The 14,074-nt window shown below is 43.7% G+C and overlaps 1 protein-coding gene and 1 long non-coding RNA gene across 18 annotated transcripts in view; one reads left to right on the top strand and one right to left on the bottom strand.

The window, feature by feature from the left end:
- TECTA (tectorin alpha) overlaps nt 1-10,527 on the top strand; it is an 80,866-nt gene extending 70,339 nt beyond the window's left edge. For 10 of the 16 annotated variants that reach the window (XM_089915717.1, XM_089915712.1, XM_089915713.1 and 7 more), the window contains 6 exons: nt 837-1,000; nt 1,434-1,682; nt 6,287-6,449; nt 7,566-7,653; nt 7,961-8,077; nt 9,686-10,527. In XM_089915717.1, the coding sequence (XP_089771843.1) occupies nt 837-1,000; nt 1,434-1,682; nt 6,287-6,449; nt 7,566-7,653; nt 7,961-8,077; nt 9,686-9,786 (882 nt within the window). In that variant the 3' untranslated portion in view covers nt 9,787-10,527. Of the gene's footprint in view, nt 1-836; nt 1,001-1,433; nt 1,683-6,286; nt 6,450-7,565; nt 7,654-7,890; nt 8,078-9,685 lie in introns of those variants that run through there. The other 6 variants (XM_089915720.1, XM_089915723.1, XM_089915721.1 and 3 more) reach the window with 4 other exon arrangements.
- LOC111167421 (uncharacterized) overlaps nt 4,547-14,074 on the bottom strand; it is an 89,139-nt gene continuing 79,611 nt past the window's right edge. For both annotated transcript variants that reach the window (XR_016393946.1, XR_002642814.3), the window contains exon 4: nt 4,547-6,439. This is a non-coding gene — a long non-coding RNA (uncharacterized LOC111167421). The remainder of the gene's footprint in view (nt 6,440-14,074) is intronic.

Genomic DNA, 14,074 nt, shown 5'->3' on the forward strand with positions numbered 1-14,074 from the left:
GAAACATGCTCCTTGGAAAACAGCAAAAGGCACGTGTGAAATGAAGGACAGCGGGAAAATAATCATTGGGTGCTAAGTGGTTGAACTGAAAGCAAGATAAGTGACATGCTTCCTTCCCTGGTTTGCGCTGTCTGCTGTCCTTTGCCCTGCATGTTGACACATGTTTTTACCTCTCTCATGCTTCTGTTGTTCTTCCAGGTAAAGACAGCTGGGTTCAGCTATTTCAGGGTGTAAGGGTGTCCCAGACATCACTTAACAGTTGGCTGCAGAAATACAGCAAGGTCACAACACTTTGTGTCGGGTTATCCAATTCATAGGTTAGCAAAGCATCTCACTTCTCTTCCTCCTGTGCCTTCCTACTGTCTTTTTTTGATAACTGTGTTCATTAACACTTTTTATCAGGGAGTGAAAGGTGCAAGACGGTGAAACATGCATGTGTTCATTTTGGTACTTGTGGGCTGTCTGGTACAAGACTTGGCGGAGGCTGGATTTTGAATTAAGACTTGAAAGAGAAGATATATATTACCTCAGGATGGCAATACTCCATGCTGTCCCCAGCTTGGGTTCCCACAGATAACTGGGGACCGGTTGTACTTAGAATTCAGTGGTACATGAAATCACCCTCCGTGGGCATTCAAGGTTATCAGACTGAAGGGTGCTGTTGACATCTATTGTCTTCTAGTAAGTGCTGAGACTAGCTCCATCCTGATTTATATTGGCCTCTGGGTTATATATGAAATGAAGCCGTGTTTCCACTTTCCGGCCCGTGGATTTGAAATGCAAGCCACATACTCGCGCCCAGATTTAATGATTTCTGACCTCCCTTTGCTTTGCAGTCCAATGCCACTCATATCATGTATAAAAACACCATTTGGATAGAAAGTGCCAACAATACTGGCAACATCATCACCAGGGACAGGACGATCAGTGTGGAATTTTCATGTGCTTATGAGCTGGATATCAAGATCTCCTTGGACTCTGTCGTGAAGCCTATGCTAAGGTAGAGAATCTCATGGGCTGTGCACGTTGCTCTGTCTTTTCCTTGACAGTTAAGGTTAGCACAGTCAAAACTGCTAGCATCTGTCTCTGAAGCACTAGGGAGAGAATAATTCATATTTTCTGAACCTAGATGCCTTAGACCAGCATTGTTCGATAGAACTTTCTACAGTGATGGGAATGTCCTATATCAGTACTGTCCAATACAGTAGCTGTATATGGCCATTGAGCTCTTGAAATGTGCCAGGGCGAGAGAGGTGCTGAGGAACTGAATTTTTAATTTTAATTAAAATTAGATTTAATTATTTAAATTTAATTATTAGACTTTACTACTCTCTGCTTGGCCTTCCCTCTGCATTTTCAGCCTGGAAAACGGTAAGTAATTGAATAGATAACGTTGCTTGGGGTTCCCCGACTTATGACTGTTTCTCTTGTAGCGTCATTAACCTGACAGTTCCAACCCAAGAAGGCAGCTTCACCACCAAGATGGCGCTCTACAAAAATGCCTCCTACAAACATCCATACCGCCAGGGCGAAGTGGTGCTGACGACTCGAGATGTGCTGTATGTAGGGGTCTTTGTGGTTGGAGCCGATTCCACGCATCTGATTCTGACGCTGAACAAATGCTACGCCACCCCCTCCCGCGACAGCAATGACAAGCTCCGATACTTCATCATTGAAGAAGGGTGGGTAGCCTCTTCTCGGAGGACAGTCTCAGAGCCTTTAGTATTAGATTTGCCTACATTGTTCTTTAGGGAAGAGAATGGGAACTAACATTTGTTGACGACCTACAGGGCCAGCATTTTGCACCCAAGAACTGTCTAATCCTGATGACAACGTATGAGGTAGATATTATAAGCCCCATTTTACAGATGAGAAGGCTGAGGCTTAGTGAATCAAGCAGTGCTTAAATCCACAGCAGTTTAGTGGTAGATCACCAGTTCCATGTGGCATTAACTACAAAATGCTTTACTCTCAATGTGACCCAAGAGGGCATTCTGTCCTGCCTACTTGAATTTCAATCTGAGTTGAATGTGGATTATCTGCAAACGAAAGGATGTAAGGAGAATAACTAAAGGTTGGTGAATAGAACATCCATGAAAATTAAAAAGGGATTAGAATGATAGCTTATAAACTTTTTTTTTTTTTTAACTTACCAGTATATGCCCAGCACCTAGCATATTTCCTGAAACAGCATGGTTAGGCAACAAAATTGTTGAATGAATGAATAAATGAATGGGTGAATGAAAAAGAAGAAAAGACTGGACCAAACAACCGCCATGATAATTATCTTTATTTTATAAACATACTTACTGGTTTTGTCAAGCAACAATACTTTTTTATTGCATACATAATTTATATACAATATAATGTACTTGTTCTAAGTGCAAAATTCAATGATTTTTAGTAAATTTACAGAGAAGTGCAACCATCACCATAATCTAATTTTGGAACATTTCCATCATCCCAGTACCATAATTCTTAAAAGCAGTTGACTATGTTAATCAAAATTCTTTCTCTTATAAGCGGTAGAGACCATTTCAAACTAGTTTATGCAAAAGCAAGGCGCTTAATGGTTACGAAACCAAATCACGTTAAGCAGATGTGGCTTCAGGGATTGGGTCCAGGAAGCCAGATGCTGTGACTCCCTCCCTCCCTCTATCCCTTGCTCTCTGTTTCTCTGTCTCAGTCACTGTCCCTCTCTGTCTCTGTCTCTCTCATTGACCTCGTTAGACACTGGCATTTTTTTCAGCATTGTAACCCCCCGGAGTGAGCATTCCTTCTAACCCCAATTCAGGGAATCCCTGAGAAGGAGTATGATTAGCCTTTCTTGGATGGATTTCCTCTGCCATGTTTGGAGGAGATGCAACATTAAATTGCCTGGTGTTGTGGAGGACAAAGTTTTTCTTGACCCTCTTAGGGTTCCTGGCTGGGTCTGAACATTAAATGGACAAAGACAGATTAACAGGAAAAAGGCATAACATTTATCTAATGTAAGTTCTACGTGACTTGGGAGTCTTCATAAGGAAACGAAGACTCGAAGAAACAGTTCACGCTGAGCATTGTTATGCCCGGCTTGATGAAGAGTGGACAGTCGTGGAGAAGGTCAAGAGTATGTGGTAATTGTAGTAAACTGCGGGGAATCTTAGCCAGACTGTTCAGTTTCATCTCAGTGTCCCTTTGTCTTCAGAAATAAGGATGCTCCTTTCCTTCTGGTATAGGGAGGGCACCTCTCACATAAGGGCTTTATGACCTGTTTCAGGTGAGAAGAGTGACATTCCTGGTTCTGCCATTTTCTCAAACTCCTTCAGCTTAAAATATTCAAGGTGCCAGGTTTGGGGGTAGTGTTTCTTGAACCCTATCCCAGGCCTGAGTCAGCATCCCTCCCTGGAGTGGTCAGGGAGTGCTATGGATACTGTAATTACCCTTAAAGTTGGGGAAGGAAGGGATGGTTCTAGGCAGACAAACAATAGCCACTGTTTTGCACATGAACAGCTCAGAGCCTGTACACAGCTCACCCAAGGACACCCAACCAGCAAGGGGCAGAGGAAGAAATCTTTCAAGCACCAAGACGCATCAACTCCCTACCTGGCCAGGTGTGGCTTGTGGCCTGCGTTGCTGAGGCACAGAGTGGGATTTTCAGCAAAGGCCTCATGAAGGCACTACCTTTTTGAGTTGATTTTTAGCCTCCCTAGAGGCAGAGGGAAGGACTTGGTGACTGTGTGGTGTCTTAACAGGCCCAGATGCTCTGGCTAACATCACAGGTCTCCGTTTCTTCATCTGTTCCCTTCCTCTCCCTCCCCCTCCCCGCGCCCCAGCCATGGCCCTTTCCCAAAGTAAAAGAGCTACGATCTGAGCCGCTGTACAACCCGGGTGGGCAGGCTTGGGCCGCCTTTGAAGGACACTGTGGCATTTAGCATTTTTTAAATAGTATTTAATAGAGTTGACCCAGAGAGGGAGAGTAAGTGAGCGGGTTCATAAGTCTCAGCTCCCCCCAGGGTCTGCATGAAGGTCTCTTCAAATTAAACCGTTGTTGGGTGTGAAGTAATTTCATCGTGTGAGAGAATTTAATTCATGAGTCCTCTTGATCTTTCTTGGAGGGATGTGGTTATTGGTTTTTCCCAGTGAGCTTACGGGAAAACTGCTGCCCAGTGCTGAATGGCTGAGCAGCAGAGTGGGTCCGCATCAGAATTTGGGGGGAGGGGCCAGCCGCTCCTCTCCAGCTACGTTGGGGGCAGAGACGCCACTGCCATCTACCAGTGATGCCAAGGTCTGGGCACACGAAGGTCGCTTCTCTGTTCTCTTCATGTGCCCAGAGGAAAGGACGCTCGTTCCTCTGATAGTGGACAAAGGATTCTGGTGCTCGGTTTGTTTGTCCCCCTAAGGCGGCAACCAGACAGCCTGTCCCTGCTTCCCGAGGCTCCTTCCTTCTGCTTCCTGTTCTTCTGACACTTAAACCTTGAATCATCTCTCTGGGAGTTGGGGGTCTAGTTAAGACGGAAGGTCTGCGTGAAGACTGGAGGGCTGAGAATGTTGTAGAATCCTTGAACCAATTTAGATTATTCAGATGAGTCACAGTGACAAGGAAAAGTATGGCAAGTAAGTTTTTGTTTCAAAGCATTTAAGGAAACTATTGCCTTATGGACTAACTACCAAACTGAATAGGTGTGGGAATGCTGAAGGATAACTTCCATTTTTAATTTTCCTTATCACGAAGCTACTGAATCCTGGGGGCCAGGGGAAGGAAACGTAAGGAAAAGAGTCACCCTTTTTATCTCGATAAGATCGTTTTAAAGAGCTTCTTGGCCGCAGTGCGCCAACCTTGGCCATGGAAGCACAATTCATTCATTCAGTCGCTGATTCATGCAGTCTAAAAAAAAGATTTTTTTCTTTGGTCTAAAAATTAAGTATAATTTTAATACCATATTTCAAACAAAACGGTTCTGAGAGTTAACACTGTACGTAATGTTTCAAAAGTAAAAGTACAGCTTTATATATACACATACACGTTCTCTCAGAGCTGAAAGACGGGTCATAGCTTTTATTGCTTTTCAGGCAAATATTTGTGTGAGTATGACTAAAGAGCATCTAAGTATTCTTTTTAATTTATTTTTCATTTTTATTTATTGTTTTACAGTACGTCCTTGTTGGTTATCTATTTTAAATACAGCAGTATGTACATGTCAACCCCAAACTCCCAATCTATCCCTCGCCCCCAGCCTTCCCCCCCGGTAACCATAAGTTCTTTCTCTAAGTCTGTGAGTCGATTTCTGTTTTATAAATAAGTTCATTTGTATCACTTTTTTTAGATTCCGCATATAAGCAGAATATCATATATTTATCTTTCTCTGTCTGACTTACTTCACTTAGTATGATAATCTCCAGGCCCATCCATGTTGCTGCAAGTGGCATTATTTCGTTCTTTTTAACGGCTGAGTAATATTCCATTGTATATATGTACCACATCTTTTTAAATACTTACTGCGTGCCCTCCAGTGTGTTGGAGACACAGTGAGGACTACACCTTGGTTCCTGAAGCCCAGGGGCTCAGCAGGGTGTTGTTGGCAAATCCAGGCAAAGCCACCTGTTCCTGCCTGGTCAGGGCATGTGTATATAGGAGGGGGAGCCACAGATGGGCAATGGAGAAAGAGCAGGGTTAGTTAGCAGTGGAAGGAGTGCAGAGAGGCTTCCAGGTGGGGGAAACAGTACATGAAAGACCCTGGGGCATAAGAGACTGTGGTCCATTTAAGAAACTCTAACAGGTGGAGGCGAGATACCTGTGTCCCTGCCTGTTGGCTCAGTACCACAAGGAGAGGGGAAGGGAGTGATCCCTACGTCAGAACAATCGTTCAGCTCACCTTAGACTGCTGGTCCGTCTTCTCCAGCTCCCACAAGTGAAAACAGATTTGCCAATAGAGTTTGAAAAAGGGGCCCCTGCCAAAACTGATAATTAACTGAAGAAAGTACAGAAGATGTAAGGACTCATCTTGTGTTTATTAAACTGATATCAGTAAAACACAGCATCGTGAGGGGGAGGAATGAGAAACGGGCGGGTAGGGAAATTGAGTGCAGGCCCGTGGTCATTTTGTTTTTAGCTGTAGTTAAGATCCTAATTTGAGGTGCTGTTTGATGCTTTTCCAACAAACTGAAACTATAAGGGAGTCGTAGTAAATGACAGACCCACACACTCCAGAGGTCACCTTCAAACGCAAAGGCATTTTTACCGTTCATGATGGTTTTTGTATGAAACGTGAAAGTGTGAAGCAGAGAGTCCCTTTTTTCCGAATAGGTGTCAGAACATTAAAGACAACACCATTGGCATCGAGGAAAACGGTGTCTCCCTCACCTGTCGCTTCCACGTCACCGTCTTTAAGTTCATTGGGGACTACGATGAAGTCCATCTTCACTGCGCAGTGTCCCTCTGTGATTCAGAAAAGTACTCCTGTAAAATAGTAAGTGAGAGCGTGAAAATTCGGTGCTTAGCTTTATTTCTCTCAGTCCCAGTTTTCCCCACGTGGGGAGTCACGAATCCCGACGTCGGTGGCTCTTTAGAGTTCTTTAGGACTCACTGCACCTGGCAGTGGCTGAATTGGAACCATCTTCAGATGTCTAGGAGTGGCAGTCATCTGGAACAATAAGAGAGCAGGGTAGAATGATGACCATTTACTCCTTTTATCTGACTTAGCAATGTCAGTCTGTTGTCGGCATAACACTAGACCAGGGTTTCTCAAACCTCAGCACTACAGACATTTTGGACCAAATGATTCTTTGTTGTAGGGCTGCCCTGTGCTCTGTAGGCTGTTTAGCAGCATCCCTGGCCTCTACCCAGTAGACCCCAGTATCACCTGCTCCCCACTTGCAACACCCAAAATGCCTCCTGACTTTGCCCAGTGTCCCTCGGGGGGCAAAATTAGCCCTGTCTGAGAACTAATATGCCAGAGTCAGGCCACCTGCATCTGAGGTGAGCGATGGGGCCAAGCTCCCCTCCACCACAGAAGCAAACTCCCGGGCTCAGGATACACTTTATCCAGGTGTCCTTTAGACAGGGATTATCCCATAGATCGTCCAAATCCACACCCAGGCCTGAGGCTCTGGAGGGGCTGGCGGGATGAGGTGACAAACCAATCATCTGGTCCACGCCAGGCTTGCATCCCCACCACGTAAGGCTACGTCCCTAAGATTTTACTGCACTAGTACCTCGTCCCTAACCTTTAACACTGCAGCTTTATGCTCGCCCCATGTTGGCCGAATCGAGATGTGAATTATGGTCAGAGCTACTTTCAGATGTTGCTGCGTACATTACTGTCTGATCTGATACGGGATCCTCCTCCCTGGGAAGGGAGCCTCTTTGAATCTAATTCTAGTGTGGAGAATATATTTAATTCTGTTCCACATAAAGCCCCGAGTCCCAGTGGGCTCAGTGATCAAGAATGGATTGATTCTAATTAATCTGAGCTGCAGCAGTGCTCCAGGCTGAGCCACTGCCTCTTTTGGAGGTGGAAACGTGGTGAAGAATAAGTTATCAGCTTAATTGTGTGAAATTTTCCCTCCGGTGTTCTGTCTTTCAGAATTGCCCTCAAAATTCCAGGATTGCCACAGATTACAGCAAGGAACCTAAAGCACAGATCATCTCAGTGGGACCTATTAGGAGAAAAAGTATGTGCGTTCCCTAAAACACACTATAAATGATTGAAACAGTGGGATTTGAAGGCTCGGGCTAAGTCTGGGGTGTGTTTTGCCTACTATGTGAATCTGGTGAACAAGGAGCTTGAGGACGCCAGTTTGGGGACCCCAGTTTGAGAAGCCTGCCCGCTTCCATAATGAAATCTTTTCACGGACTATTAAAAACTCATGACAGTACCGGGATTTTTTCCTTCCACTCCTCTCTTTAAGGCCTTGCCCTTAGATACGAGTTGAAGAGCTGGACTGTCTGCAGGTAACTTGTCCAGCGGCTCTTTTTCAGGGCTGGACTGGTGTGAGGACAACGGAGGGTGTGAGCAGATCTGCACGAGCCGGGTGGACGGGCCTCTGTGCAGCTGCGTGACGGGGACCCTGCAGGAGGACGGCAAGAGCTGCAGAGGTGAGCACGACTCCCGTTCAGGGCCGGCAGCTGGGGACATAGGAAGTTCTTGACCCTGAGAAGGAGACAGTCCTATGTGAGGCCCACTCGGTCAGCAACTGATCTATGAGACTTCCAGAAAGTAAGAAGGAGAGATGAGGAAAACGCCCAAGGAATTCTAGCATCATTTTGGGTTTTTTTTTTTAAAACCTTTTGGTCCCTGCTCTTTTATCTAAAAGATAAAAGTGATTTTTTTTCAATATCTTTATTGGAGTATAATTGCTTTACAATGGTGTGTTAGTTTCTGCTGTATAACAAAGTGTATCAGCTATACGCATATGTATATCCCCATATGCCCTTCCTCTTGCGTCTCCCTCCCACCCTCCCACAGCTCTAGGTGGTCGCAAAGCACCGAGCTGATCTCCCTGTGCTATGCGGCTGCTTCCCACTAACTATCTATTTTATATTTGGTAGTGTGTACGTGTCAGTGTTACTCTCTCACTTTGTCCCAGCTTACCCTTCCCCCTCCCCGTGTCCTCAAGTCCATTCTCTACATCTGTGTCTTTATTCCTATCCTGCCCCTAGGTTCATCAGGACCATTTTTTTTGTTTTTAGATTCCATATATATGTGTTAGCATATGGTATTTGTTTTTCTCTTTCTGACTTACTTCACTCTGTATGACAGACTCTAGGTCCATCCACCTCACTACAAATGACTCAATTTCGTTTCTTTTTATGGCTCAGTAATATTCCATTGTATATATGTGCCACATCTTCTTTATCCATTCATCTGTTGATGGACACTTAGGTTGCTTCCATGTCCTGGCTATTGTAAATAGAGCTGCAATGAACATTGTGGTACATGACTCTTTTTGAATTATGGTTTTCTCAGGGTATATGCCCAGTAGCGGGATTGCTGGGTCGTATGGTAGTTCTATTTTTAGTTTTTTAAGGAACCTCCATACTGTTCTCCATAGTGGCTGTATCAATTTACATTCCCACCAACAGCGCAAGAGGGTTCCCTTTTCTCCACACCCTCTCCAGCATTTACTGTTTGTAGATGTTTTGATGATGGCCATTCTGACCGGTGTGAGGTGATACCTCATTGCACTTTTGATTTGCATTTCTCTAATGATTAGTGCATCCTTTCATGTGTTTGTTGGCAATCTGTGTATCTTCTTTGGAGAAATGTCTATTTAGGTCTTCTGCCCATTTTTGGATTGGGTTGTTTGTTTTTTGATATTGAGCTGCATGAGCTGCTTGTATAGATGAAGGTGATATTTAAAGAAGGAAGTTATCCAGCCATTTAAGTACCAAATATTGGCCTTAGATCTGGCCCCCTGTCTACCTGGATTGAGCTGGGACTGGGGTGTGTGATCCAACAAACAAGGTTTCCTGCAATAGCCTTGGCTGCCAGGTGTCCCCGGTACCCTCTAAGTTAGCAGGACTCTCCTAAAGGTTGGGTTAATTTTGCTTCCGTGCTGCCTGAGTCCAGGCCATTTGGAGAAAGTGGGTTCTTGGCAATGAAGAAAGTAGGTTCCTTTATTGGAATGCCACAAAGATGTCTGATCCATGTCGAACAGGTATATTTTTTTTCATAGGACTTACTATGTCTCTCTCTGTTCACAGCCTCTAATTCTTCCATTGAACTTCAAGTTTGGACGCTGCTTCTCATCATGACCCAGATTTCATTATGGCATTTTGTCTATACATCAGGCACGACCTCATAATTAACTCAAGGTTGCTATATAAAGTACTGTAATTTACTTACTTCAACTCCCTGTAGGATAAAAGGTGTGTGCCCTTAAGTGAAAACCTATTTGAGATTGCCCACTGTCTCAAAGTGATGCCACCTGCCCCAAACGGTCAGGGTTCCAGAAAAGAGGGAAATGCCATGCTCCTCTTTCAAGGTATGCAACTGGGCTTCTAAAAGCCAGTTGTGGAAAACATATATCTTGCCTAAAATTTCCAATTAGTTGTCACTAGAAACGTTGGTTCGCATGAAAAACCGGTAAAGGAGAAAATTCTGGTTAGACAAGTCTGTCAGAAATCTGACCAGAGAAATCTATCCCACCAGTGCTGTTTCTGTATCATAGTTTTTATAGAGAAAGGGCCTGTTGGAACGATATCGAATATTGAGAAGCGGTGATTGGAAGGTTTGACTCCCTCTAAGGAATCTCTCCAATGTTTGGAAGCATCTGACCTCGATGCGCCTGTGTTGCTCCCCTCCCCACACCCGCCGCTGTGTCCTCCAGCCCTGACGGGCCACGTGGCCACTGCATGTATTGTTTGCAGACCTGGGGAACCCCAACACCCCATCCGTCTCTTCAGACCCAAACTCTTCTCTCTCACAAATCAACCAAATCATTTTTAACGTGTTTTATGCTTAAATAAACTTTGTGTTCAATTATTCTCATTACTCTGTGGCTGGAATCATACTTATCGACGGTAAGCTTTGCACACCAAATAGCATCCTCTGATTTAAAAAAAACAAAAAAACCAAAAAACCAGCAGCAGCGACTGGAGCAGGTAGGCCCTGCTGGCCAGCGTTTTGTTAATGTGGCTATTTGTCCTGACAGAGCATCAGCAGGTTGTTTAGTGAGGTGCCATGTAGAAGAGAAGCAGGCAGCGTCCTCTTTTGTATGTGGCACAAAAAACCCACATTTACTATAATTAACTACACAATAGAGGGCCTGGTAAATATATCCCTGGGGTGCCTCTCTTTTTAAGGTTAAAAACAAGGTAAACGCCACTTCAAGTTTATTTTGAAGTTGTTTTGGATTTAAGCTGATGGCATTTTTTTCTTTCTCTGGGAACTCTGGGCAGAAGCGCTGAGCAGAAATCCTAGCGTCCTTGACCGTGGGTTGTGGGTACGATTCCTGTTGTCTTACCTATAAAAGGCCCGGCATCACACTGTCACTGGGCTGAAGAAGCGGGGTATAGACTGAGTCTGCACTGAGCGGCTTTGCTCTCCCAGCCCCGGGGAGGGTCCACAAGCTCTAGCTTGGTAGTCATAGATGCTATGCAGCCAAGAGGACAACCAGTATTGATGGAGAAAAATATGCATCTGCTTCAACTTAAACATCTTAGGATCTTTTGGGAAAATGCTGAACATTGAGATGGATTAAGGAATCAAACCATCTGTTCTAGGAGAGACACAGTATCTCTTCCTCACCATGATGGAAATTGATGTCATGTACATGTTTTTTTTCACGTGAAAATCCTCAACTCCAGACTTTCCCCCACTTCAAGATCAGCAGACTTAGAGCTCCATTCTCATTTCCATAGTCTAAGGTTTAGGTTTTCACAATCAGATTCTGAGTTGAACACAGTAACATCTCATTTATTTTTTTAACTTGATTTCCTTAGATGAATTTTAACTGAAGACATACAAGGAGGAAATGTTTTCATATTTAATAACTTCTCTTTATTGATTTTCATATCAAAGTCACTAGAATTTTCTAAATTAAACACTATAATTGTTTTTTAGATTTTTAATTCAATCCTTTCTTACCACACTTTAATTCTTGGCCTTTGGTCTTCTCACTTGGTGGACACCTTTGTCTGTCATCAGGATAAGCTAGGTGTAGAGCCATATTAGAACACCCCAGAATCTCAGTGGCTTAAACAACAAAGATTTCTCTCTTTCTCACATCAGGGGGCTCTGATCCTTACTTCCATCCTGGGAGGGAGGTTGATGAGACTTTATTATCTTTTTTTTCTCTCAACAGAATTTATTGAACAATTTATCCTTTCCCCATGGGACTTCAGTACCGCCTTTATCATACATCAAGTTTCAACCTCTGTGGTTCTCTTTGTGAGCTCTGGATTCTCTTCCATTGGCTATTTGTCTGTTCCTGTGTCAGAATCACATTATTACTATTATTTTTTTTTTTGCGGTATGCGGGCCTCTCGCCGTTGTGGCCTCTCCCGTTGTGGAGCACAGGCTCCGGACGCGCAGGCTCAGCGGCCATGGCTCACGGGCCCAGCCGCTCCGCAGCATGTGGGATCTTCCCAGACCGGGGCACGAACCCGTGTCCCCTGCATCGGCAGGCGGACTCTCAACTACTGCGCCACCAGGGAAGCCCTGAATCACATTATTATTGAGATATAATTGACGTATAGCATTACATCAGTTTCAGGAATATGACATAATGATTCGATATATATATACACACTAGGAAATGATCATCACAAAAGTCTAGTTAACATCCATCACCATACACAGTTACAATCTTTTCTCCTGTGATGAGAACTTTTAACATCTACTCTTTTAGCAGCTTTCACATATGCAATACGGTATTATTAGCTATACTCACCATGCTGTACATTACATCCCGAGGATGTATCTATTTTGTAACTGGAAGTTTGTATCTTTTGACCCTCTTCACCCATTTTACCATGCCTCTGGCAACCACCAATCCATTCTATGTTTTTTGTTTTGTTTTGTTTTTAGATTCCCCCATATAAGTAAGAACATACTATGTGTGTCTTTCCCTGTCTGACTTATTTTATTTAGCTTAATGCCCTCAGGGTCCATCCATGTTATTGCAAATGGCAGAATTTCTTCCTTTTGTATGGCTCGATAATACTCCATTGTACATACAGACCATATCTTCTTTATGCCTTCACCCGCCGATGGACACGTAGGTTGTCTCCGTGTCTCGGCTATTATAAATGATGCTGCTGTGGACACCGGGGTGCAGGTATCTTTTGGAGTTAGTGTTTTCATCTCCTTTGAATAAATGCCCAGAAGTGGAATTGCTGGATTGTATGGTACTTCTATTTTTAATTTATGGAGGAACCTCCCTACTCTTCTCCACAGTGGCTGCACCCATTTACATTCCCACCAATAAGGGATTCCCTTTTCCCCAAGTCCTCACCAGCACTTGTTATTTCTTGACACTTCATTATCTTTTGATGCTGCCAGCTCAAAACGAGGCTCTGGGGCTCACCTCAGCTAGGGGTCACACCCCAGAAGGGACACACACACTTCTGTTACCATTTCACTGGCCGAAGCAAGGTACATGGCTGGAACTAACTTTCAGAGAGGGGGAATTGTGAACTTCCCATGAAACTGGGAGGGAGGAGAACTGGAAATCTGTGGTGATGGCTGCCAAGTAGTCTCTGAGCCAGTCATGCCCATCTGTATTAAAGAGAAACACATCTACAGAACTAAAAACAAACAGGTCCCTTAGCTGACTGTCTGCAAGGCAGAAGAACTAGGAGATGATCCTGACCTTTCTACTAACTTGATTCTCGGCTTGAAATAAATCATTTGAGATCACAATACCTTAACTTTCCTCTCTATAAAACGAGAACTTTAAGCTTTTTAAAAAATATTCTTAGGTTAGAAAATGACACGATACAAACATAAACCATATGATATCATATATTTAGAGAACTCCAGAACACTGCCTTCTCCTGCCACTCAAAAAGATTTGCTTCAAGGAAGCAGGGCGGGGGGATGGGGGGCTGGGGTGAGGGGGAAGCACATGTTTAGTGAAGGTGAAAATTGGGAATCTTATTAACTTGGTATTTCTCTGATATCAAAAAGAAACAACATCTCGGGGTCTGGCATTTCTGACAATTGAGAATTCTATAATTAGTTTCTTAACCAGTAGTAAGTATGCGCTCTGCTCAAAATCCTAGTGCCAAAACTTGAGAGCACCAATTGTTTCACATTGTCTAATATTCTAGATATTTTTAGAACCATTTGACATTTAGTGAGAGCTTGAAATCTAATAAAACTTCTTTCAACCAAGGAAATTAAGTAATTATCAAAAAATGACAATCATACAGGTTTAAAGTAATAAAGAATTACTTCTTTACTAATTCTGAATTAATTTAGCATCTACCCCATTTTGAACCTTCCAGCCTCTCTTCTTGAACTCAGGGTATTTCTACATCCTGTAGAGCAGTGCAATTTGGTCCTGGTTAGAACACGATGGTATTTTTCAGGGCCCTGATTCACGGGAATCCGCAGCACAACTCAGTGAAAAAGAAAATCAAACAGCA

This window comes from Delphinapterus leucas, chromosome 7, assembly GCF_059928025.1.
Source record: "Delphinapterus leucas isolate spDelLeu-1000000601 "Yukka" chromosome 7, BTC_Dleu_Yukka2, whole genome shotgun sequence".
Classification (NCBI taxonomy): Eukaryota; Metazoa; Chordata; class Mammalia; order Artiodactyla; family Monodontidae; genus Delphinapterus; species Delphinapterus leucas.